Genomic DNA, 27,408 nt, shown 5'->3' on the forward strand with positions numbered 1-27,408 from the left:
AAGGAAGTATCCAGTGACCATGTAACTTACACTGGGCTTCAAGTAAACCCTGATCCCATAAGCCCCCTTCTGGTAACCCTGGCTTGGTTGGATTAAGACACAAAGCAACTATTAAAGAAAGTCAGCTCCCCTAAGAGAAATGACTTGTCACTTGGCCTCCTGCTCCACCCCTAGCTCCTAGAACAATGCCTAGCAAGCCATGCAAGTTGACTCAACATTTGTTGAATACATGAAAACTTGTGAGTAACATGAAATTGAGGATGAGTAAATAGACGTCCTCTGAATGGTACAGTGAGAACATGGAACAGATCATGGAACAGAATGATGAGCCAAATTAAACCCAGGTAATGGCCCCAAAGGGCAACGCCTAGCTTTGGAGTTAGGCAGACTCTCGCATGAAGTTGGGTACTGCTACTTGGCAAGGAGGGGAAGGGTGGGGGTAGGCAGAGAATTGAAGTGAAGCATCAATAGGGAAAAAATGTATGGCCTTCCCCATGAGCCCCAAAGTGATCAAGCACTTAGTGAGAGATGTGGCTTTTAGCTAGGGCGGCCCACAAGTGGGGGCAAATTAATTAATTCCTACTGCAAAATATAGTTTAGAATAATCAACCTGAGGTTCTGAGACTCTGAGAGTGAAATGAGGGCACCACTAATTATGCTAGGACAACAACAGGTGTGAACTGGGACTCTGGTAAGCAAAGTGGTACGTATGATCACATATATTTACACAAATACACCCCCCAAAACCAGATATTTGAGTTGATGAAAACCTTGATGTATCAATAATTTGCTGTGATTGCTTAAAAAAAAAATGATGAGCCGAAGAAGGGGAAGGGAGGGGGGAGGTTCGGGTGCAGGGAGGGTAATGGGCGGGACCACACCTACGGTGCATCTTAGAATGGGTACAGGTGAAACTTACTAAAGGCAGAATACAAATGTCTACATACAATAACTAAGAAAATGCCATGAAGGCTACGTTGAACAGTTTGATGAGAATATTTCAGATTGTATATGAAACCAGCACATTGTACCCCTTGATTGCCCTAATGTACACAGCTATGATTTAACAATAAAAAAAGAGAGAGAGAGAGAAAAAATGAGCTCACTAATTGCTTATAATATGCCCCTTTCTAAGTCCTTTACATTAACTCATTTAATGCTCACTCATTTAAAATATCCAAAAATATTATGAAGCATTTGAAATATGAAATATTATTATATTACTGATGAAGAAATTGGAGCACAAAGAAGTTAAATAACTTGCCCAAGGTTGCTACTATTCAACTCCAGAGCTATGGCCCGCGGCGTGTGCTCTGAACTGCTGAAATGCACAGCCTCTTCAGATTTCAAGACAACCTCAGACTGCACTAAAATTCGCTGAAGTGCTTTCTGCTAACCAGGAAGGAGGTAGTTCTGGTTTCCTGTTTCAGCTAAAACACAGGTCGGGACACAGTTTTCAATTGTGGGGCCCAGTTTTTCATATAAACTAGTTTCACTGAGTTGTATTCAGGGTGGCAAGGGAACGTGAGACCACGGTACGTATGGATGAGTGGAAAGAAATGGAAATGTTGAGTTGAAAGAAGAAAAGACTTGGCGAGGTATGAGAATGGCTCGACTTAGTGGGTGGTCATGGGAGGGGGAAGTTACATTTTTTTCTCTTTATTCAGTAGCTTTCAAACCCTTCTGATCCGTACGATCCAGCACATATACACATAATTATAGAATTAACTATGCAATCGAGACGAAGGTTTCATGAAAGCTGTACTGCTTGGTATATACGCTGATATTTTCTATTTTAGTCCTCATTCTGTTTCTTCTTCTTCTTCTTCTCCTCTTTTAATGCTAGTCATGTCCAATTAAAATGATTTCATAACCCGAGTGCAGCCTGAAATTTGAAAAGTACTGCTCCATATGGTCCCAAAGAAAGAAACTAAAGAGCAGTGGATAAATGTTACAGGAAACTGTGCTTTAGCTCAACATAAAGCACGAGTAAGTGACAGAGCTGTTCACAGCTGTGACGGGCAACTTCAGCACATGGCAGTTTCCCACCACCGTAGGTGATACAGGCATCCCCATCATGACCCGCGTCTAGACCAGAAAGAATTCAAATGTTAGCTGAATGTCTGAACATTAAGGTTCTTTCCAAACCTAAGGTTTAATTATTCTAAATCATATTTTTGTAATGGAAATACTATTTTTCCTTCAACGATGTCCATTTTCCAAAAGATCTAGGTATGTTCCAAGCTAGTAAGATGGAAGGAAGGGAGGGAAGGAGGAGGGGGAAAAAAACAACAAAGAGAAAGGAGAAAGAAATACATATAAGAATTGAAGTGTCTCCTAAGCAAATTAAAGGAGTTTGCCTTCAAAATAAATCCGAACATCCTACTTTCCCCATCCCCAAACAAAATATAAATTGGGTTCATCCAGAGTGCAAAATTTCTGAGTGCCCTGTATGAGTAAAAGAAGGGGAAAAAGGGGAAATCACTCTGGGCTCTCTAATTAGCTCTGATGGTTTCCTTTCGGATCATTCTGGATGATCAGGTCAGAAAAGAAGAGCTGAGATTGACTCAGAACCTGATGGGCAAAACAGCTTTCAGTAGGTTGGGTCAATTCTTTTGACAGGTATACACATTGCAACAATCTTCAAAGGCAACTTCTGGGAGAGCCTCCTAATTCTTTTTAAAGACAATGCCAAGAAAGAAAAGAGAGAAAGTAAGAAGAGAAAAATAAATAAAGACAAAATGATTGAAAGGAGGGCACTAACACAAACCCCAAAGTATACAATTGATAGATCAAAGATTAAAAATTCTGTTAGACTACTGACCATCAACCATCATGCAGCCCACCGTTTCTGTGAGCTCATTACCAGTACGTAGTGCGTTCTTGTTACCAAGTATCTTGTTTAATACTCAGAGCCATGATTGCAGCTAAACCCTACCACCATTAGCACAAGGCCAGGGGTTGCTCTCTGAGGAAAACTGATGTTTCAGTAGTGATCTTGGCAGAGCTTCCTAAAAGAGATAGAAAGTCCAAACTGGGGTAAATGATCTACCAAGACTGCCAGGAGTTCTCTGGATGCTTTCCACAAACCTCAGCTTCCTTACAAGGTCTCAAAGTGAAAGGGTCATATGAACTACAACAGCCACAGCTGGTTTTATTTGATACATATAAATTCACGCTACTCATGAATCAAGCAAATAAAAGGACCAAAAGGGTATCTTTAACTGTAAACTCCCTCCTTCTGACAAAATGAATGACTTAGCATTTATTCTCAATTAATATACGAGGTGTAAATGTTACCAACGTACAATAGAAAGTCTTTGGGATTTACATATTCAGTAAGTTAAGCTGTTTTTTTTTTGTTTTTTTTTTTTTAATGAAGTAGAAAGTTAGAAGCTTTTTGCTAAGACCATCTGGGTATCTTTGAAATGTGAATCCTGAGTTGGACTCATTCCCACATGGCTATAAACTGTGTTACAAATTCTCAAATCAGGGATAGAGAGTCCTTTGCGGAAAGATGAGTCCAGGAAATAAACTGAAACCAGACTTGGGTTTGGCAAGTAAGTGAAAACAAAGACTTGGAAACAGAAGAAAAAGAATAGAGGTTGACATAATTCAGGTAGGTTGGAATCCAAAGCATGCCGGGACCTTGGCAACACAGATCAGCTGAAATGCAGTGAGGCCGAGGCTGGGCCAAGCACAGTCTAGGAACACAGACAAGCTCCAAGGGCCTGTCTGCCAGCGGGACACTGCATTCCCAATGCACCATGTCCAAAGACACAGCAAGTGCACATCAGGTTCAGGCATCGGGAACAGGGGTGATCCCAGAGGTCAGGGCATGACCACAAAGGCACAGATTACTATCATAGTCAGACTGCTGTATCCAGAAATATGGTCATCTAAGTACACAGAAAAAGCTTAAATAGTTAAAATATATAAAAAATTCCAAATACATAGCTGAGCTGGAACAAAAACCAGGGAAAACCACAAACATACAAGTGTTGCACTGGCATTGACAGGTGGGCTGCCCAAAGCTTATTTGTTGATACTGATTCTTAGTTGCTAAGAATCTCAGACTTTCACAGGTATGTGGAAATAAAGCATGGAGCCCTGGGTTTGCTCAATGTGAGGAAAAGGACCAGAATTCCTCCCTGGCTCGCCACACCCACCCCAAACCCTAAAGGATGACTCTCCCAGTGAAAAGAGATGACAAGGAAACTATCTCAGCTGCATCCCCAAACATGGGACTCCAACTATATAAACTACATATATAGGTCAGGTACCCAAAGCTGGAAAAGTGATTTGAAGGGGTCCAAGGTTGAAAGCACAGTCGTAGTACCTAGAAAAGTCAAATGCAAATTTTCTGTATATAGCAGTGGTTTTCAGCCTTTGCTATGGGATTTTTAAAATGCTGATCTCTTGGTGTCATACACATGGTATCTGAGTTACCTGGTCCGGGGCTCAAGCTGTTGTCCTGATAACTGAAGGCTCAGTCAGCGAGTCTAACATGCAGATGTATTAAGAAACATTGCTCTAAAAGATATGCCTCAGTGCAGGCCACACGGGATCTCCACTCAGCGTGACTTACTAAATAAAATTTTACAAAGAAACTATATAAGCGGCTCGGTGCCTGTAGCTCAGGGGCTAGAGCGCCAGGCACATACACCGGACCTGGAGGGTTCAAACCCAGCCTGGGCCTGCCAAACAATGTCAACTACAACCAAAAAATAGCTGAGCATTGTGGAGGGCACCTGTAGTCCCAATTGCTTAGGAGGCTGAAGCAAGAGGATCACTTAAGCCCTAGAGTTTGAGGCCGCTGTGATGCCACAGCACGGCACTCTATTGAGGGCGACACGGTGAGACTCTGTCTCAAAAAAAAAAAAGAGAGAGAGATAATGACTATTTTCTTGAATTACTGGAAGATAAGAATCATGAAATTTGGGTATTAAACAAGATAAATAAAACTAAATCTACAACAAAACAATAAAGAAATTAAAACATCAAAGGCAAGCAAAGTTTCTTAAAAGTCACAAAGAAAAGACAAAATGATCTATAAAGAAACAACAATTTGACAACAGATTTCTCAACAGCAACCATGTGGAGGATTTTCAAGGATGACCATATCCCCTGCAGCTGAAATACTCCCTCAGTTTCCACAGACTCTGCCTGGTTGGGGGACCAGACTGAACTGCGCTCGGTTCCGTTTGGAAGACACTGGGACACTGGGACTGAGAAGCCCAAAACAGCGATAAGCTCAATGGTCTTTGGAAGTTTGCTGTGCATTAGCTAACCAAATGAAGAAACAGAAAGGTGCAGAATTCCAACCACTCTTCATTCAGTTCCTGTCAAATGCCAAGCTTAAAAGAAACATGCTAAATTGAGATGGTAAATGCTTCCTTTCACTGACAGTATCAAGTGTTGGAAAGGATATGGAGTAACTAGAATGCTTATAAATTGCCAGTGGGAACGTACAAGGGTAAGCCACTTTGGAAAGCAGTCTGGCAGTTCTTAGAATATTGAAAACAACATATCAATTCTATTCTCAGGTATTTACCCAAGAAAATGGAAACAAACATCCACACAAAAACTTGAACATGAATGTTCAGAGTAGCTTTTTTCTTTTCTTTCTTTTTTTTTTTTTAGAGACAGAGTCTCACTTTATCGCCCTCCGTAGAGTGCCGTGTGTCAAACCTCACAGCAACCTCCAACTCCTGGGCTTAGGTGATTCTCTTGCCTCAGCCTCCTGAGTAGCTGGGACTGCAGGTGCCCGCCACAACACCCGGCTAATTTTTGTTGTAGTTTGGCCGGAGCGGGGTTCAAAACCACCACCTTTGGTATATGGGGCTGGCGCCCCCCCCCCCAACTGAGCCACAGGCGTTGCCCCAGAGAAGCTTTTTTAATAATAGCCCAATACTAGAAACAATCCAATTGTCTATCAATAGATAAATAAAACAAATTATAGCATATCCATACAGTGGAATATTACTCAGCATTAAAAAGGAATGAACTGGTCCAGCATGTAAGGAACTTAGAAGTTGCCATTCCATCCTAACAGCAAGTAAGAAGTACAACAAACTGAAAAATCAACAACCCATCTTTGATCCATCAGAAAAGTAAAGTCAAAGGACAAACCACTGCCCCAAATATTAGAGAGCAAAACAGGCAGACACAGAGAGTCACAACTTAACCAGAACATAAACCCCCAAGCAAAACTGCCACAGGAACAAGTGCTGAGGTAGGAAAACCTGAGCTGTTGTCTGTGACTTGCTACAGGCTCAGGGTAGACAACTTTGGGTTGTTTTTTTTTTTTTTTTTGAGACAGAGTCTCACTATGTCGCCCTCAATAGAGTGCCGTGTGGTCACAGCACACAGCAACCTCAAACTCTTGGGCTCAGGAGATTCTCTTGCCTCATCCTCCCTTGTATCTGGGACGACAGGCTCCCGCCACAACACCCAGCTATTTTTTTGCTTGTTTGTTTGTTTAACAGGCTGGGGCTGGGTTTGAACCCACCAGCCCTGGTGCCATGTGGCTGGCACCTTAACCACTGAGCTAAGAGCACCAAGTTAAAAACTCCAAGGAGTTGGGGCCTTGGTGTGTGACATCTTTTGGGGGCAAGACACGATTGCAAGAGGGACTTTGCCTAACAAATGCAATCAGTGTAACCTGGTTTCTTGTACCCTCAATGAATCCCCAACAATAAAAGGAGAAAAAAAAAACCACAATACCATTTACATTAACATCAAAAAAATAAAATAAGTATAAATCCAAAAAAAAAAAAAACGAACTCCAGGGAAACCCAGGCTTAGGGGAGCCTCCACACTTTTGTGAACTTTATATCCATGAGCTCTGTCTCACAGAGAATACCAAAGAAAAATTCCCTCACGCTTCCAGCAGGGGAGCAAAAAGTAAAACTATTTTGAAATATGCCAGAGCATTCTGTTCTTCTTAACAAAGCCTGCCCTCGGACAGTAGAACCTCCAGAAGCTGACCACCCAAGGGACTGTAACAAACTGATCAACATACAGAGGAGGTCAACGTAAGGGGAACTAGGCCTTCTGTACTGACATGTACATGTTGTGGTACATGTCCAGTCTGTGAAAATTAGGTCAACTTAAGGTGGTCAGGTAGGGAGGTGATCAGCTATGGGGGTTCTACTGTATTTTACCAGAGCCTAATCAACCTGAGGAAAGGGAAACACCCAACCTCAGCTCTCTCTAGTCCTCCACATGGAAAAAGGGAAATACTCTACTCCAACCCTTGTAGCCAGCCCTTCCCACACATGGGGAGACTGAGAACACTGGCGAAGTTCACAGCCAAGGCAGGGCACAGGCTACCAAAAGACCGAGACCAAAGCTCAGGACTACAGAATGCCTCTCCTGAACCTACATCTTACTGCTACGTTACTGAAGGCCTGTTTACGGAAGTTCCTTTACTCAGTCCATTGTGTGTACTTTTAAACAAAACTTGAAGGCAAAAACTCACCTTAAAGGTACAAAGAGACTGAGCAGAGTCAGATATGGCAGCAATGCTAGAATTATCAGACCGGGAACGTAAAACAACCGTGGTTAATATGTTAAGGATTTTAATGAAAAATTAGACAGCCTTCAAGAACAGATGTATTATATAATATAAGCAGAGATAGGGAAATTCTAAGAAAGAATGAAAATGAAATAATACAGATAAAAAAATGTGGTACAAATAAACAATGCCTTTGATGGAGCAGACTAGACATGGCTAAAGAAACAATTTCTGAATTTGAGAATAAGCATGAAAATTAAAATTTCTAAAACTGAAAGCAAAGAGAAAAAAAGACTGATTAAAAAAAAAAACAGAACAGAATATCCAAAAACTGAGGGACCACTACAAAGGGTGTAAATACATATAATGGAAAGATCAGAAGGAGAAGAAAAAGAGAAAAGAACAGAAGCAATATTTGAAGCAATAATGATTGATAAACCACAGGCCTAGGAAGCTTAAACACCAAACGAGAAATATGCAAAACAAAAATAAAACAAACAAACAAAAAACTATACTTAGCCATATGATACTGTAGCTCAGTGAGTAGGGTGCCAGCCGCATATACTGAAACTGGTGGGTTTGAGCCTGGCCTGGGCCTGGTAAAGGACGAAAACTGTAACCAAAAAAATAGCTGGGCATTGTGGCGGGCACCTATGGTCCCAGCTTCTCCAGAGGCTGAGGCAAGAGAATCGCTTAAGCCCAAGAGTTGGAGGTTGCTGTGAGCTGTGACGCCATGGCACTCTCACAGGGCAACATAGGGAGACTCTGTCTCAAAACAAAACTTCAGAAAACTAAAAATAAAAGAAAAATCACATAAGGCTCAGAGGAAAAACATGCCTCATGAACAGATATGCAAAGATAAGAATCAATCAAGAAGAGAATGTAAGACAATACCTAAAGTATTAAGAGGAAAAAAAACCCATCAACTTAAAGTTCTGCGCCCTGTGAAATTAACCTTGAGTAGTGAAAGAGAAATAAAGATTTTTCTCAAACATGCAAAAATTGAGGGAATTTGTTGCCACTAAACCTTCCCTGTGAGAAATGTTTTTAAAAAGTTCTTCAGAGAGAAGGAAAATGATCCGAGTCAGAAACTTGGATTTATTATATTACATAAAGCAAGGAAGAACATTTGAGAAAGAATAAGTAAAGGTAAAATGAAAACTTCTGTTTTTCTTATTCACAATCTAACAAATGACAGTTCATTCAAAACAGTAGTAGCAATAATGCATTTAATCACATATGCACATGTATATGCTTGTATGTAAGTAAAATGGAAGACAAAGATGGGAGGGAGGAATTAGGAATATTTTGTCATTACAGGTTACTTGCACTACCCATGAAGCCTTACAGTGTTATTTAAAGGACTTGAATTAGCTACAAATGAACATTGCAAATTTCAGTAGCACAGCTACAAGGACAGGAAACATTCCAGAGTAACTGCTCAGACTAAGGAGCTTCAGCCAGAATATAAATCAACAGACTGCTTCCTTCATCAAGAAAGTCTTCTCGTAAAACAAGTCAGTGTGGCTTAGTGACATAGTAAAAACGATGAATTACATAAAGGCGGGTATGTTACACTTGAGGTTTTTCTTTTATCTGATAATATGGGAGCTTATCATAAACAACTGTTACTGTATGTTGAGGTATAATAGTTATCCAGAAGAAAAGTTCTGCAGAGAATGTTTGACCTGTTGAACAAACTCTTTTTTTTTTCATAGTCACAGCTAAGATTTATTACAGTGAAAGGATACAAAACAAAGCCAGCAAAGGGAAAAGGTACATGGGCAAAGTGTGGAGGACATCAGCCGTGAGGTTATAAGACTTCTCCAGGGGAGTCACACAGGACATACTTAAATCCCCCACCAACAAGTTATGACAATGTGTGAAATGCTCTCTACCAGGGAAGCTCATGAGAGACTTAGTGTTTTTATTTGGCACTGGCTAACCACCCGCTGCCTTGAACATGCCAAAATTCCAGACTCCCAGAAGGAAAGCAGGTGTTCAACATAAACCACATTGGTTATACAAACAGTTTAGGCACAATGAACCACTCTTATCAGTTCTGGGAAGGGGAGGAACTCTCTCTAAATTCTAGTTCCCAGATACCAGTCAAAAGCCCAGTCTTAGAAAGCAGGACTTTCTAAGGACAAGCAGGTTCAGACCTGCCATGTAAACTCTTTTTCTGCACAGTCCATCCTCTTGGCCAAGGCATCTTTACAACAAAAGCATTATCAATAGGACCCCATGCAGTAGAGTGAGAGCAACCTGCACTACTATTTTTCTTTTTTTTTTTTTGAGACCGAGTCTTGCCTTATTGCCCAGACTGGAGTGCAGTGATGTCATCACAACTCACTGCAACTTCAAACTCCTGGGCTCAGGCGATCCTCCTGCCTCAACCTCTGGAGTAGCTGGAACTACAGGTGTGTGCCACCATGCCCAGATAATTTTTCTATTTTTTGTAGAGAAAGGATCTCGCTCATGCACAGTTCAACCTACAGAACTGATTTTGCCTCTTACAGATCCTTTATTTAGCCAGTTCAAACAAATCCCATTAACCAGACAAATAACGCTGAGAAATCCAGGTGGCTTAAAGTTTTTATATTAACCTTCCTTTTACCTGGCCCAAGGCATCAATCCAGGCGCAGCACAATTCTGGCCAGTAAGCTCAATCTGACCTGAAAGGGCACAAACACAAAAAGTACAATCCAAGAGGGCACCCACGGTTCCAGTGGAAGCAAAGTGTTTACAATTTTCGGGGCATACCATGCAAGACACATATTAGTCAGGCAGTACAGGTTAAAACAGCAATCAACCTGGCCTTTTACTCCCACCCTAGATTCTCAGTCCAATCAAATAATGCAATTCAGTCCTTGGTTTCAGAGGCCCTGCCTGGGACAATTGGCTACAGCTGTATTTGTCTATGACACCAGCCAATCAGCTTCACGAGTATGGACAACATCTGTAGGCATTCTTCAGGAAACTGCAGATGCTGGGCCATCCATATCCCCATAGTCAAGTGTGGTCAGGTTTGAGCATGGCTCAGGAGTTAATTTGAATTCAAAGTGCTCACGGCAGCTTGAAAAGGCACCTTCGAGAGTTTTCTTCTGGAAGGCGTCCAGGAACCATTCTGTGTCTCTTGGTCGCCTGATAGTGCGCTCTCCTCTAACACTAGATACAGGGAAGGACCAGCTCATGTGTTCGGATTTCGGAGCCTAAATAAACTCTCATTCAACAGTTATTCTACCAAATAAAAAACCAGTATGGCCCAACTTTTTAAAGATATGTATTGGACAGCCATACTTCCTTATTTGTCTGAAATTGGCAATATGTTAATAATCTTAATATTTCTAAGGAAGAAATGCGATGCATTTCTCAGTAGCAGATGACTAAAAGAACAAGACAAAAATGAGAAGCTTTGAAGAACAGTTTCTACAGATTGTGATGTCATGTTTTATAAATTAACAGCTATGATCAATGGAACAGGTAGCAAATTTGATACTACGTATCTGCAAAAAGTCATTATCAACCATACAACGAAAGGGATAGAGTGCTTAAAATTTGTATTCTCTATCAAAAGGAGATCCATCCATATGAAATTCATGGAACTATAATCCATTTTTTTCATTGAAAGAAAATTTAAATTTAATATAACGTTATAGGATAAATGTTGTAACTGGCCACTAAAGAAAGATTGATGATGAATTTTGGAAAAGTAATACCACTTACTTCATTTTAAACAAACAATAAAAATTAATATCTTCAGTTTGTGGGATTACTTTAAAAGCTCTTCCTGTATTCCTGTCAACAAACTTTTTGAGACTGGATTTCTCTGTTATGCTGCTATTAAAACAAGACACAGAAATAGATTAGATATACATTACATCTTGCAAACAGTGTTACTAATTCAACACAGATTACATAAAGTAACAAGCAAGAATCAAGTTAGTCACAATAAAAAACACTAAAAATACACACAATATTCACAAAATGTATATACACAGGACATTGGGGATAGAGCTTTACTATCTCCTTCATAACCTGTTTGTTTAATTGTGGGATATGCTCACCTCAAGTGCACATTGTGAGGGTGTATAACACGCCCCCTGGGTGAGGGGCTCTTCTACAAATGTAACTTTACCCTGGCAGTGAGAACAATGTAACCTAAAAATAGTACCCTCATATTAATTTGAAAAAATTAAAAAAATTTTTTTTAATTGTGAGATATGATGAAATAATAATTCTCTATATTAATCATCTATATACATATTTTCAATAAACATTTTTTTTGTAATTCCTTTTTTCTATATGTTTGTTCTGTTTATATGTATCTTGTTTTTTGTTGGGGTTTTTTTTTTTTCTTTTTCTTGTTTGAGACAGAGTCTCACTCAGTCGCCCTAGGTTGAGTGCTGTGGCATCATAGCCCACAGCACCCTCAAACTGCTGAGCCCAAGTGATCCTCTTACCTTAGCCTCCCGAGTAGCTAAAGCTACAGGTGGAGGCTGGGGCTATAGGCACCCACCAGTTAATTTTTCTATTTTTAGTAGAGATGGGGGCTTGCTGTTGCTCAAGCTGATCTTGAATTCCTGAGCTCAGGCAATTCACCCGCCTTGGCATCCCAGAGTGCTAGATTATATGTGTGAGCCACGGCTCGAGTCTTGTTCTGTTTATATTCTATTTACACAAATACACGCATATAAACCAATGAAACAGAACAGAGAGCCCAGAAGTAAATCCAACCACTTATGGTCAACTGATCTTCAACAAGGATGTGACTACTGAGGAAAGTCTCCTTAACAAATGGTGCTGGGAAAAGTGGATATTCATGTGCAATGGAATGAACCCTGTTTTGTTGGGTGACCTGTTTTAGGCTAGTGAACTGTAAAGCTGTTCACTACCCTTTGCTGAAAGCTTGGGCTATGTATCAGGCATTATTGGATAGGTTTTGCATGTTCTAACACATTTCATTTTCTAATTCTGGGAGACACAGTGTGTTAGTCATTTGACTAAGGCCGTTCATCTAGTAAGTGGTAGACCTAAAAGAAGGCAATTCTGTTGCAGAGCCAGTGCCACGTTGCTTTCTGTATGAGGGTTTAATACAAGAATCTCAAAAATTATTTAATGTATTTTTAATAGAAATTGTGACAACCAGTAACACGAGATACATTGATTGATACAAAAAAACAACTTAAAATGGATTAAAGATATTAAGTCTAAACATAAGACTTGAAACTAAAGAAAACATAGCAGATAAGGTTCATAACATTGGTCTTGGTAATGATTTCTTGGATATGACACCAAAGCAGAGGCAACAGAAGCAAAAATAGACACATGTTCTGTTTGTAATCATTGAAATGTAATTTTAAAATGCTATATCTGTTGATCTGTTTGTATCTATTGACATGATTACAGAAAATGGCCTCATTATTTTGCATGCCCTTTTTGTTCTTCTTTCTATAAAGTCATTTTTACTAAATTTTACAAAAGTATTACTACTGTATGATGGTTTGGAAACTTAAATTAGTCCTTTCTCACAAATAGTTTGATGTCTTCTTCGGGAAATTTATATAGACTCTGGAAATAAAGATGGCACCTTCTCTACACTTTTCCTCACCTTAAGTATTAGGAGTCACTTTTTATTCTAAATATTTGCTGCTGTTTCCGTAGGACAATTTGGAAAATCAGCATGGAGGAATTCTAAAAGAATGTAGGCTTAGCAAATTAAGGGTGTGCTAACAGAAAGTTCCCTGCAGTTGGGGCTGTGCTGCCACCTCGTGGTCGTTCTGTTTATGGCCTCGAGCTCCAGGATCCACCCTCCGCTTTTTTGTCTCCCTTTCCTCTTATCTCCAATACTTTTCCCGTCTCATCTTTCCCATCTAATTCCCTAGTGTGCTCCATGAAATCTCTTGAATCCTCAGCTCCTCTTTATTTCATGTTTACATTTTCCGTTTAGTTCCTTTCTTCAGGTACTTTGTTATCGTGACACAAATATGAGCATTATTATTCAGAGAGTCAACCAACCTGCCACAAAAGCACTAAATTACATAATTTATTGGGCACAGTACATTCAAATAAAAGTCTAACATTTTAGAATAACTTACAAATTGCTTAACTTCCTGCCACACAAAGAGAAGCTTGCCTTACATGTAGCAACTGGCAACACATAACCATCTTGGATATGTCCCAAACTGGGTTGCAAGAACACAGATTAGTAATGATTTTTGGAGTATAAAACTGGGCACAGGTCTTTAAAAATGAGTATCATTATAGGAGAGTTTGGCCTTTGTAAATCTTCCTCACTATTATATCATACTACTTTTACACAGGTACACAGGTAGCATAGACATCGTAACTCATCTGAACAAAGATGAAACACGGCAGAGGAATTAAAAAAGACAGAAGCAAAGAGTCTGTTTTGGAAGGTAGACATTTCTTCCAAACATCTCCCTTCCTGTACATGTCAATCTAGCAAGAAGAACTGTGAACAGGAGCCAAGGTCAAGGCCCTTTGTTTCCTTGAGATGAAATTCAGCCTGAAAAGTCTTTCTGTGCAACCTAACTGGAACTTTGCAGAGTTGACCTTCCTCGGAGACTTCCTACATCTAACAGATACCTGCCCTTAAAAAATGGTGGTTACCCGAAGTTGCCTACCCCTAAAATCACCCTAAAATGCAAATGACAAATTGACTATTAGATAGAGGCTTATTTTTCTTGTTTCTTTAGGTTTAACCTTCTTACCTAACCCACTACTGAGGGCACACAATGCACGTGAGAGGCACATAAAAGATTATGGGACTATTTTTTGTCTTTTCCTTTCTTCACTGGAACCTGTCAGATACCTAATATTTTCTTACAGCACTATGAGCTTTTTAATAGTATTTAAAAGTAATCCAGTCTTTTAATGTATCATTTATTAGGGTTAAATAAAACGTGGTCCATGAGGATCAACTCTTGGTTCTATATGTACAAGCTCATTCAGTTAGGAAATGCTAAGAGACGGAGGCAGGAAGTGGAAACCACAAGAGCACATTCCATGGGCAATGGTGGATAAGGAATGGGTTGCAGTAGAGTGACCAAATGCCAGAGAAAGTGTAAAGGAAGATGTAACTAAAAATTAACCAGCCAAGGACTTAGTAAATACACTTGAGAGCTTTAGAAGGCAGAGAAATCAAGATAGATATCAACCTACAAGGAGCCTCCAGAAGAGAAAGGGCTGCTGATGTCATGGAGACTGGAAGTTTGATAATGGAAACAAGAATGGCGAAGCTGCGAGAAGGTAGATGGTGCCTTCTGGGTGCTCATTATGCCCGGTGAGTTATTTTTAGAATATACAAGCTTAAGAATGTTTGGAAGTAACTGATGGAAAATACGCAATAGTGATGGCCATTCATTCTTTCAAGTGGCCTGAGGAAGAGAAGTGAGGGGATAATGGGGGGTGAGCACCAACCATGAATCATAACCACCAATGCACCTGCCATCTAGGAGACATGGGGATAAGAATGCAGGACCAGGGGGTCTCCCATCAGCCACAGAGAAAGGGCCACAACTGACCCAGGAGCAAAGCTTGTCTTCAACTGGAGGGAACCCCCCATACACCAATAGCAAGTGTCTCCCAGGGAATTTCTAAGAGAGGAAAATCGCTAACACACAACCCATGCTTAGAGAGAATAAACGGCTCCCCCACCAGCGCCTGGGGGCCTCTTAGTACAAAGTGTCTCCCCTTGGAGAAGCCAAATCGTGGCTCCCTCTCAGAGAAGGGCAAACCTCCCAGGCAGAGGCCCTGGTACCAGCACAGGCAACAGAACTGCCAAGCCTGGCACCTATTCTAGGCTAGGAGGAAGGCGCTGAGCGGCTGCCCCTTGGAACCTGATTCTTTCACCCAGCGGGAGAAAAACCCCAATATGTTCACTTAAATGGTTAGTTATCACCCTTCTACCCAGACAGGAATATGCAGTCATGTATATTTTCATCTTTGGAACAGGTGGTTTGATATGCAAATAAAGTAATAAGTGTCAGAGCTGTATCCTAGCAGTAGCTACTTTGCAAACGTTACCATGGCACTAATTCAACAGTGTTCTAGGAGGCGGCCACACCTCAGCAAGGTCTTTCTAACTTGAAACAGCGAAGTTCAAGTGAACTAATAGACACAAACTGCGAAAGAGTCCTGGTCTCATATATGTGAGGTGACTCTTTATAGCACAATTGCCTTCCCAAAGCTACTTGAAACAGGGCATGGGACTTAAAGGAGAAGAAAAAGGAAATGGACGATCTCCCTTAACACCTGCAGTGTGATCCAAGCCTGGAGACAAAATGACGGTAATTATAACTGCTAGCATTTGTTTTTAGCTACTAACAGATTGTGCGCAGATTGTGAAGGGCAACTCCAGTCCCCAATTACTCCAGTGCAAACTGTGCTTTCACAGTGCTCACTAACTCCCCGTTGAGTGAAGCGAGAACAAAATGGCCTTATGGTGTGGTTCATTTATATTAAAGTAGGAAAGCTGTCCTCCCACAGCCCCCGTCCAAGGGCCACTCACAGACAGATGCAAAGAGCCCTCCAGCAGGCTGGGTTCTACACATCTCTAGTTCTTACTGCCAAGCCACCTGCTCTATTCAGTGCAACATGTATTTCCCAAGTACAGACAAAGCAGGAGAAAAAGAAATGGGTGGGAGGGACACGGACTGTTGAGGAGACAAGTCTTAAGCAAGCTGGCTTAAGAACCACCTGCTGAGGTAGGGCCTGGGCTAAACAGGGTCCATCTCCACCTGCTTAGGAGGAATGAAAGGACAGATGCCAAAAGTTAATAATACAAGATAGTCTATGACCAATAACAAATTGTAACAATAAACTGAGAATTATATTATGTGAGGAGTTCAAAGGGTGTAAGAGTTCCTTCCTGCTTCCTCTTTAGCTGATGATCAAAGAACAAGTCTAGGGCTGGGTACAATGGCTCAAGCCTGTAATTCTAGCACTCTGGGAGGCCAAAGCAGGTAGATTGCCTAAGCTCAGGAGTTCAAGACCGCCTGAGCAACAGCAAAACCCCATCTCTAAAAAACAGCTGGGCATCATGACGGGCATCTGTAATCCAGCTACTTGGGAGGCTGAGGAAAGAGGATCACTTGAGCCCAGGAGTCTGAGGTTGCTGTGAGCTAAGATGCCATGGCACTCTACCAAGGGTGACAAAGTGAGATTCTGTCTCAAAACAAAGAAAGAAAAAAAACCCAACTGAGCAAAAAACAAGCCTAGAAAGGCCCTTTGAAAAAGCGAAAACTTCCCCCATAAATAGGGCACTACAGTTGGTTGACACTGAGAAGCCATCAGCAAGAAAGACACTGAGGGCCTCCCCCCAACACATGTGTGCAAGGACACTGAGGCCTGAGATCTCCCTAACGACCACAGTGATGTCTCGGTTCTGGCTAGAATAGCCAGAGGAGAGAGGACTCCAAAGGAAGAGGTGCTTAGAAATGTAATCCTGAGTCCACCTGCAGCTGGACTAAGGCTATTAAAATATTCCCTGTTATTTTGCTGCCTTTATCTTAAAAAACACAAAGGAGCTTTGCTTCCCAAAAGGGTAGTCATGGAACCATTATGTATGGTTGATTCTATACACACACACACACACACACACACCCCACCTTACAAAAATAATAAAGGCAGAAACATACCTCTTGGTTCTGTTTCCATAGTATTTTAGCCAAATCAATCTGTAAATTTTCTATGGTTGAATTGAAATTGTAATTGGAGCTGCACCCTGGATATCAGGCAGGCCACCCAACACTTAAACACATCAAGGGCACAGTATTCAAAAAGTGAGAATTTGGGCTTGGTTTCAGCAAGTTCGATAGTCAAATTGATCCATTGTGATGAGTAAGGCGAAGAGAAGAGAAGAGCCAGGGAGAAAATAGTGCTCAGGACCAAGCAGGAAATGGTGCTGGGTTTTAAAAAGACCTGTCCATTGCCAGGGGTTCAATCCAGCTCCCCAAAGGAAAAGCCACCATAAAATCCAGGAAGCCTCAGGGCAGGAACGCAGTTGCAGTAGTGAGAAGGAAACTGAAGCTAGCCTCTAAGCCTATGGATTACGTTGGCATGACAGGGTTAGGAGAAATCTAGAATCCGGTGTGTGTGTGGTGCCGGAGTTACTGCAGGGATATTAGCCACTCAGATAATGACAACACAAGTAAAGCTACACTCCACCTGCAGCTGGACGAAGGCTATTAAAATACTCCCTGCTCACCCAGGAAAGGATTAGGATGAACTCTGCAGGTTTCAGCCTGGAGATCAACTATCTCCAATAGACCAGTGACGGAGCTCATCAGGGCTGAAGAAGGCAGATGATCAAAGTGTTTCCAGATGTTGAGGCCATAATAAATACTTGAGATATGATAAATTAGATTTTAAAAAGTGAAAAACATATTCCGTTGCAGTGGTCAGTTTACCTCAATGACATTATCTGTTTTGTTGTCTAGACAAAGTTAAAAATGAAATCATGACTACTAGAAGATATGGGGAATACTTAATTGTGCTTTGAGTAGGAAGGCTTTTCTAAATACAATAGGAAAAAATAAATCTTAAGAGCAAAGCCTGGACCATAGAGCACATGGAGCAGGTAAAATATTTGTAACGAATATGACAGAGTTAATATTCTTGATACGTAAAACGGTGTTTCAAATCAATAAGGAAAAACGCAAACGAAAAACAGGTAAAGGGTCAAATATACTTCACAGAAGAATAAATACTATAGACCAATAAGCACGTGAAAAAGTGTTCAACCTCACTAGGAGAAAAGGCACACATTATAGCAAAAAGTAGACACCAATGATCACGTCTCAAATTGGGACAAAAAATACTGGGAGAGAATGTTGTAAAAATAGTACACTTTCCTAGGAGGCCATTTGACCAAGTCTGACCTAGTACCGTGATTTCTAGTAATTTACACTAAAGAATCACAGATAGTCCCAGCTTCTTGAGGCAGGAGGGTCACTTGACACCAGGAGTTTGAGGTTGCACTAAGCTATGATGATGCCATTGCCCTCTAGCTTGGGCAACAGAGTAAGATGGTCTCAAAAAAGAAAAAGGACAAAAGGAAAGGAAGGAAAGGGAAGGGGGGGATAGGAGGGGAAGGAAAGGGAAGGGAAGGGAAGGAAAGATATAAGTTATTTATAGAAGTATTCATAAAAGTGTTATTTATACAATTAAAAGAGGCAAGAACAGGAAAGTTATAGTTATATAATAAAATACTAATTAGCCAGAATGGTGTTTTTTGAAGAATTTCTAGTAACAGTAAAATGTTCATGTGAACATGAATACTAAATGAAAAAGCAGGGTATATGATTTTAGTTATACTGTGCATAACATGCACACATAGCAAAAAGACCAGAGAGAACTGAGCTAGTAACAGCAATGGGCATATAAAATGATACAAACTAATGAGTTTTTACTTTCTTCTTTATGTATCAGTATTTTTAAAATATTCTACAAGAAACATTTAATACTTATATAATAAAATACTTTAGGTTATTTTAAAATACCTAAAAAAACCATATTATAATGCCTTAGGTGGGAATGATAATAACTGACGGAATATATATATATATATTACAGAAAGGGTTGCCTAGATGATCCTGTTGCTGAAAGTTCAGGAATATGTGTGTCTATATATATATATATATTTTTTTTTTTTTTTTTGTTAGACAGAGTCTCACTCTGTTGCCCCTGGCATGAGTGCCATGGCATTATAGCTCACAGCAACTTCACACTTCTGGGCTCAAGTAATCCTCTTGCCTCGGTCTCCTGAGTAGCTGGGACTACAGGCATGCACCAAGATCCCCCAGCTAGTTTTTCTATTTTCAGTAGAGATGGGGGTCTCGCTCTAGCTCAGGCTGGTCTGGAACTCCTGAGCTCAGGCAATCCACCCACCTCAGCCCCTCAGCTTGCTAAGATCACAGGTGTGAGCAATGCACTTGGCCCGAAGGAAAAAGGAAAAAGGAATTTTTAAAAGGAAAAATTTTAAAAGGATTTTTAAAAGGAAAAATCATTACTTGAAGATATCAACTTTGGGAAGTCTAACATCCCAGACACTATCGATTTGAATTATTCTAAAGAATCACGGTTGCTATCTATAATCATAATTTTTCAAAAAACCTCTAACAAAACCCACCCACTGGAAATAAAACTCTCAAATGTCAATGAATGAGTGTCCATGACCCCAAGAATACCCAAGCGGTACTTCTACAAGAACTCTCTATCATCAAGCAAAATAGACCCTGTGGTCCTATTCCCAAAAGGATCACATAGCCAAGTTATTGCCAATGATTTTAAGAAACAGCTGATTCTAAATGCATGCCGCTCAAAACCCCTGCGCAATACATTAGACATTATCATATTCCAAAAACATGAAAAGAAAAACATGAGCAAAATGCAAGCCCCCCTCACTTATTTTTTTGAACTTTCAGCAACAGGATCATCTAGGCAACCCTTTCTGGTACTATTTCTACTGAGAGCTAATATTTATTGAGTCTTTACCATGTGCAGGCATATAGTAAAGCATTTTATATTTACTCTATCATTCAATCTCCAAGATGGTCTGATGAGGTAAGTACTAATGTTATCTTCATCTTACACAGATGAAGGCTGCGGCTACCAGATACTAAATAACCTGCCTAAGGCCACCAAGCTGGTAATTGGCAGAGTCCCAGTTTGAAAAAAGGGAAGTCTGTTTCTAGAGCTTGCATTGTGAACCCATTTGCTCTACTGACTCAGAATCTATGAAACAGGTGAAGTGATACTATGACTTTCTCTTTTGTCTCCTCTTCATGCTCCAGGAGTATCGGTTAAAAAAAAAATGAATACTGAACTTTCTGATCTATGCATATATATCACTTTATTTTGCTATCTCCTTTAAAGAGAGATAGGATTTAATAAATCAGTGCTTTGTCTTCAATTTTTCCTATACGTGTTTTACTCATAATTTCTCTTGTTTAGGTTTGAAGCTAGAAGACAAAAACCAGAAATGGAGCCCTTATATGAGGAATACTTAGCAAATCGTGGAACAATCGTAAAACCTTATTACTGGCTAAGTTTCTCACTAGACTGCACTAATTGCCCATACCATATTCGAACAGGAGAAGAGGCCAGAGTTTCCTACACAGAATTTTATCAGATTTTTGGATTCCCCTATGGGCCAATGTATCCTCAAACAAAACATCTCACATTTTATGAATTAAAAACTTCTTTTGGTAGCCTTGTTCAAAAGGGCCATGCCAGTAGTTGCACAGGGAATGATACCCACCCAGAATCGATGCTGTTTGAAATGAATGGCTACCTTGACTCGGCCATATACAATAATAATGGCATCAGGCATATCATTCTGTATTCCAGCAACTCCCCTTGTAATGAAGCTAACCACTGCTGCATCAGCAAAATGTACAATTTCCTGAAAGTGTATCCAGACGTCACTCTTAGTATCTACTTTTCTCAGCTCTATCACACTGACACTGAATTTCCTGCCTCCGCATGGAACCGCGAAGCTCTCCGGAGTCTGGCCAGCTTATGGCCACAGGTCACTTTGAGTCCAATCAGTGGTGGGATTTGGCATTCTCTCCTCAACACCTTCATTAGTGGTGTCTCAGGATCAACAGTTTTCCAGCCCATTTTAACTGGGAGGGCACTGACTGACAGGCAAAACGCATACGAAATCAATGCCATAACAGGAGTGAAACCTTACTTCACTGATGTTCTTTCCCAGACAAAAGAGAATCAGGCAGCTTTAGAGAGCTACCCTTTCAATAATGTTTTTCCTGGATCGTCTTTTCAAGTGACAAATGGACAAATGCAACCCAACCCAATTCCAGACCTCAGGGTTCCGGTTATTTTTGTGTTAGTGCCTTTCAGAGAAGTACCACCAATGCAAGTGGGTCAAAACCCACCTAAACCCAGGAATGTGGTAAGGCACTTAAACATGCCTCAAATGACACTGCAGGAAACCAAGGACCTAGGAAGATCTCCCATTGGAAGGCCGGGGGAAACAGCGGAAGTCACAGAACGGTATGCAGGTAGCAAAGAATCAGATGAAAAAAAGAAGAAGAAGAAAGGGAAAAACTAAAGTCTACATTCCCACAGCATGAAACCAAACAATTACTAAAGTACTTATTTGATGATTTCCAAAAAAAAAATCTGAAAACTTTCTTAGGCCTGATCCATAATGGAGATAATCTGATATGCTAAAAGAAAAACCTGAATTATTTACCATATTAACTTAAATATTTATCATATTACAAAGTTACACTGTTTTAACGTAATCCAAAATGTTTCCCTAAGCAACCTGATCTCTCTCCTTTATTTTGAAAGTGACTATTAAAATGGAGCCACTAATACCTTGCTAATATTCTGGGTGGAAAAGGAATGTCATTATTCTAGTCTACCCACATCATCTCACCACTATAAAAGCCTATGGACTAAACAGCTTCTTACACTGGTTTCAGTTAAAAATTTTACTGTAAAATTGGAAAACAACCTGAAGTTACTGACATTAAGTGCTGTTTGTAAGAAGAAACCAGTGATTTTCCATTAATTGTTAATTGTGGACAGAAGATTTTAGGCAGCTCATTTTTCTTTTTCTAAAGTGATTTAAAATAGTTTTGTGTGGGGAAAAAGCTCTTCTGCTGATTACATATAGCTACAAAATGGATTTTTAAAACCTCGCCACCTGTTCCATTTGATCTTTCCCAGCTCTGACCTCTCCCTCCTGAGTGGATAACAGAGGCAAGACCACAAATGAGAAGCTCCAAAGACTCCCTGCATCACACCATATAACTTCCAGTTACCATTACTGGTTTTCAAGTCTCTTCTTTTACCTTCATACTGCCTTGTCTCGTCAGCAAGATTCTAAGTTCCTACAGGCCAAGCACTGTCTCTGTCCCCTCTTTAGCTTTTCCCTCAGGATATATAGCACAGTATCCAGGCAAAATATGGACAACAAGGCTGAATCTGCACCTCAATAACTTCACCAATCACTCCTCCCTAACATGCCTCCTCCACTCCAACCGAGTGCCTGCTTAACCATTCTGCAATGGGCATCTTCCCTTTTGTTAGCGCCCTTCCCCCTTCTTATAATACAGTTCCCTGATACATAATTCATATGTTTTATTTCCCTTTTTTTCTGACCCCTTCCTCTTCACCAATGCAGATTTGTACCTTTTCTTTAAAAAAATCCTTCAAAACACAATTCTTCTAGGAAGTACTCCTTGACTAACCCTCTGAGCACTTTAATGAAGACACTTGGCTTATGCTTAAAGAATTCACATTTGCTGCTTCATTTCCCTCTTGGAAATATGTAATGATATATTACAAGAAAAATGTACATTCATTTGTAACTTGCTATTAAATTTTTTCTGAATATATATATAAAGCAATCCTAATCTAATAAGGATTGCCATTACATTAAAACACATAATACTCCAAGAAGTAGAGGGAAAGAAAAAAAATGTTGTAGGAATATAAATTAGTACTGTGATTAAATAAACCTGAATAAAAATTTTTAAAGAATATTTGGTTAGTTTGCTAATTTTAATAGACTTATGGAATATAATTTTATTGTGGGTATGCAGTGATTATTATTTAAAGAGGTACTGTTGAAGAGGTACTGTTTATTATTAGATCATGAATTTGTATGTCTACAATTTGGAGTATTGAGTTAAAAAGACCCCAACATGACAAATTCAGCATCTCTGATCATTATTAAAATAAATTCAATTTGTTGCCATGAAATCTATCGTCAAAATTGTCACATAGACCACACAATATGAGTCACACTACAAAGGATTCAGTTAGAAAAATGTTCTGAAATCTATGATGAACTTGTATTTCAAATGTGAACCTGAACATCAATGGCATGTAACAAAAGGAGAAGTTGTCAGAACCACAGAGGGAAAGAAAAGTACCTTTAGCAGTTATCCTTTTGTACTGGTTAGGTAATATTGGGACTAGGAAGGTTACTGACAGGTCATAAGCCCAGGTCAACATAGCCAAGCTTTAGACAAAGACTCTTAAGAGAGCATAAAGATATATGCCCAGGGCAAGTAATCTGTTTCTTCATCTATAAAACAATAAATATGAGCTAGTTCACGTTTAAGGTTGGTTTTGGCTCTGTCTGCGATAAGGAGGAACACAGCAAAGCAACAGTTCTATGGAGGGAGATCCTGCGGTGAGTGATCAGGTCTTCTCACTCACTAGACAACAGATTCTTGGCCATGTAAGGCTGGCCCAGGGATAGAGAGGAAGAAGAAGTTGGGACAAGCCATTCCTCTTCAGAAAACTGGCAATGAGAGTATCACGGCCATCACACATATAGAAATTCCAAATAATGAAGTCAATAAATTAAAGCATCCAGTAATAGGACCTGAAAAAAGATATGAGGGTATATCCCAAGAAATCAATGAGGGTGAAACGAGAGGCACATTACTTTGGTGTATCTACCAAGGACTATAGGGTTTGAGTCTCAGCTCTGTAGGCTCAAGTTCCTAGTCAGTACATGAAGAATGGATTTATCAGTCAGAAGCAGACTAGTATTAACAAAGCTCTCCAGATTGACATGTAAAGGCAAAACGCTAATGTACTGATTTCCAGTCAGACTTACAACCTGATTTGCAAGCAAATATTCAAGCTGTGCAGCCTTTGCAGCCTCTACATATACATAAGCATAGCACACCAATTTATGATCAGAAGGTTGCTTTGTGATTTAGAGCTGTTATGTGATTCAAATGTGTAGTGCTGTCAGACTCTGTTTTAGTAGTGGTAATCGACATCTGCTACTTGGAATGAAATGGTAGTATACATACAAGGGCATATGTCTCCTGGACAGTGTTTTGGGGGGTCCAGACTGTACAAGACAACACAAATCTCTACAACCAACTGTCATCAATTTTCTGTTTCATCTGGCTACAATCTAACCCTGCTGACCTCAATCTTATCCTATTCTTTAAATCCTATTTCTTTAAATGCTATTATATACCTTTTATGATTCATAGCGAATGCAATCCAAAAACTTTAACTCACAGGATGAAATTTTAAGAAAAGCCACATGGTACCCTATACTAATTAAAAATTATATTACTAACATTTAGTAACAGCTATATGTCAGGCACTTTTCTAAACTCTTACATGTATTAATTCATTTAATCTTCCCAGTAATTCTATGAAGTAGGTATTACTATAACACTTTTATTATAAATAAGGAAATTATGGCACAGAAAACTTTTTGTCCACGTAGTAAAGATTGAGCTAAAAGCAGGTGGCACCTTTGGCACTGCCCCCATACACCAAGGGTGGTGGATTCAAACCCGGACCCGGCCAAACTGCAACAAAAAAAAATAGCCGGGTGTTGTGGTGGGCGCCTGTAGTCCCAGCTACTCGGGAGGCTGAGGCAAGAGAATAGCCTAAGCCCAAGAGCTGGAGGTTGCTGTGAACTGCAACAAAGTCAGACTCTGTCTCAAAAAAAAAAAAAAAAAGATCAAGCTAAAAGTCAAATCCAGGAGGTTGAACTCCAGAACTTATGTTCTTAGTCATTATGCTTTAATGCCTCTCTAGACTCACTACAAAAGCTGGAAAAATCAATATTCATGTAGTATCTGTCCTGAGGATTTTCCGTAATTCTGCTCAAACCACAGTACCAATAACCCAGTCACAAATAGACAAGCAGGTGGGCTGGGCTAGGGTGGAAAACTTAAGGACATGCTAGATCCCATAACTTTGTCCCTTGACCAGCCACCCCCTCCCTGTTACCCAGGACCTCATACCAAACATAAATTCTGGGATTATCTTACCTGGGATGTTCCCATCTCTCATGGATGAACTAAATTGGGGACTCATAAAGAGAATTATCATATAATCTAGCAATTCCGCATTTGGGTCTCAAATAGGGTCTCAAAGAGATAGGTATTTGTACACCGATGTTTATGGCAGCATTATTGACAATAGCCAAAAGGTGGAAGCAAATCGAATGTCCCTTGACAGATGAATGGGTAACACAATGTGGTACATACGTATGGAATATTATTCAGCCTTAAGAAGGAAGTTCTGACACATGCCATGTATAGAGGAACCTTCAGGGCATTATGCTTGCTAAGTGAAATAATCCAGTCACAAATAAACAACTAATGAATAATTCCATTTATATGAGGTACCTAGGTAGCCAGATAAACAGGCAGAAAGATGGTTGTTACCAGGGGTTGGAGAGAGGGAAAAATAGGAAGTTATGGTTCACTGGGTACAAAGTTTTGGTTTTACAAGATAAAAAGAGTGCTGGAGAGGGATGTTGGTAACTGTGAATATGCTTAATACCATTTAATTGTACATTTTAGAATGTTAAGATGGTAAATTTTATGTCATGTGTATTTTACCACAATTTAAAAAAATAGAATTACTAATTGACAAATACCGACCTCTGTAATACCAAAAACATAGCATCTTTTGCAACAGACTAAACAGGCTATTGGGCTATTCTCAAAATACTGAGATAAAGTGAGAAAAGCTCATGTAAATAACTAAAAAACAAACAAATATCTTTTTAAAAAATCATTACCATAACGAAATTTTTTTTAAGTTCACAATTTATAGTTCATTTCAAGCTATTATATGGATTTACTTAAACCCTTAATGCTTGGCTACAACCTTATACCTTATTTTTAGAAAACAGGTAAGTATTATAATTAGGAATAATGTGAAGGACTAACATGAATAAAAAGTGATGATTAAAAGCACAAGCTTTGGGGGTGGTGCCTGTGGCTCAAGGAGTAGGGCACCGGCCCCGTATACTGGAAGTGGTGGGTTCAAACGCGGCCACAGCCAAAAACTGCAAAAAAAAAAAAAAAAAAAAAAAAGCACAAGCTTTGGAGTCTAACATACCTCCTTCCCATACCAATTGACTACTTATACCAATTCACCACTTGCTAATGGAACAGCATAGGCCAAGTTATGTAGTCTCTCAGAGCCTTAGTTTACTCATTCATAAAATGGGAACACTAATTCCTAGGCCCTAAAGCCACCTAGAGGATTAAATAATGTAAATAAAGAGCTTATTGGCCAAGTGTCTGACATATAATAAACACTCCTATTGTTAATACCACTCATAGTGGTTACTATTAATAAAATATCAACAGGATAAGGATAAAGAGTAGGAGAGGACAGGGATTGAAGGATCTTTCAAATCTTATCAAAACTCTGAGTCTGGAATGGTTTACTTCTTGCTTTCTATAAGAAATAAAGATATGTTAGTAGAATTTGTGATAATCAGGTTGAGGGAGGGGGAAAAAAGTTGATTTTAATGTTTTCCTTAAATAGTTAATACCAGCAATGAAAAAGGCAAAATCTTCATGGTCATGAAAGATGCTAAATAATAAGGAAATATTTTCTGTGACTTCTTGCCAATACATTGGCAATCCAGATGAAATGAATGATTGTCCAGGAATATAAATTCAAAAATTGACTCAAGAAGAGAAAGAAAACCAATCAATAACCACAGAAGACAAAGAAGATGACCAAAGATCTACCTCTAAAAATATCAGTAAGCTCAGATAATTTTGCAGCACCTTCTGTAACTTCCAAAGAACAAACAGTATGATAACTTTCTATTATTCAAACTATTCCAGAGCATGGGGGGAAAAAGGTAGAAATCTTCTAAATTCATCTACAAAGTTAGGCAAGCACTAATACCCAAACCAGATAAAGATGGCACAAAGAAATAAAACCAGTCTTTTTTTTTTTTTTTTGTAGAGACAGAGTCTCACTTTATCGTCCTCAGTAGAGTGCCGTGGCGTCACACAGCTCACAGCAACCTCCGCTCCTGGGCTTAGGCGATTCTCTTGCCTCAGCCTCCCAAGTAGCTGGGACTACAGGCG

General features: G+C 39.8%; 2 protein-coding genes across 3 annotated transcripts in view; one reads left to right on the forward strand and one right to left on the reverse strand.

The window, feature by feature from the left end:
• RGL1 (ral guanine nucleotide dissociation stimulator like 1) overlaps window positions 1-27,408 on the reverse strand; it is a 287,354-nt gene that overhangs the window by 254,986 nt on the left and 4,960 nt on the right. The gene's annotated exons all lie outside the window — the stretch shown is intronic.
• On the forward strand, window positions 20,526-21,617 carry APOBEC4 (apolipoprotein B mRNA editing enzyme catalytic polypeptide like 4). The gene has a single exon (XM_053606072.1). It carries the CDS (start codon window positions 20,526-20,528, stop codon window positions 21,615-21,617), a length of 1,092 nt encoding a protein of 363 aa, XP_053462047.1.

This window comes from Nycticebus coucang, chromosome 10 (assembly GCF_027406575.1).
Source record: "Nycticebus coucang isolate mNycCou1 chromosome 10, mNycCou1.pri, whole genome shotgun sequence".
NCBI lineage: Eukaryota > Metazoa > Chordata > Mammalia > Primates > Lorisidae > Nycticebus > Nycticebus coucang.

Coding starts and splice junctions, on each gene's coding strand:
- APOBEC4 (XM_053606072.1), top strand. CDS start 20,526: ATGGAGCCCTTATATGAGGAATACTTAGCAAATCGTGGAACAATCGTA.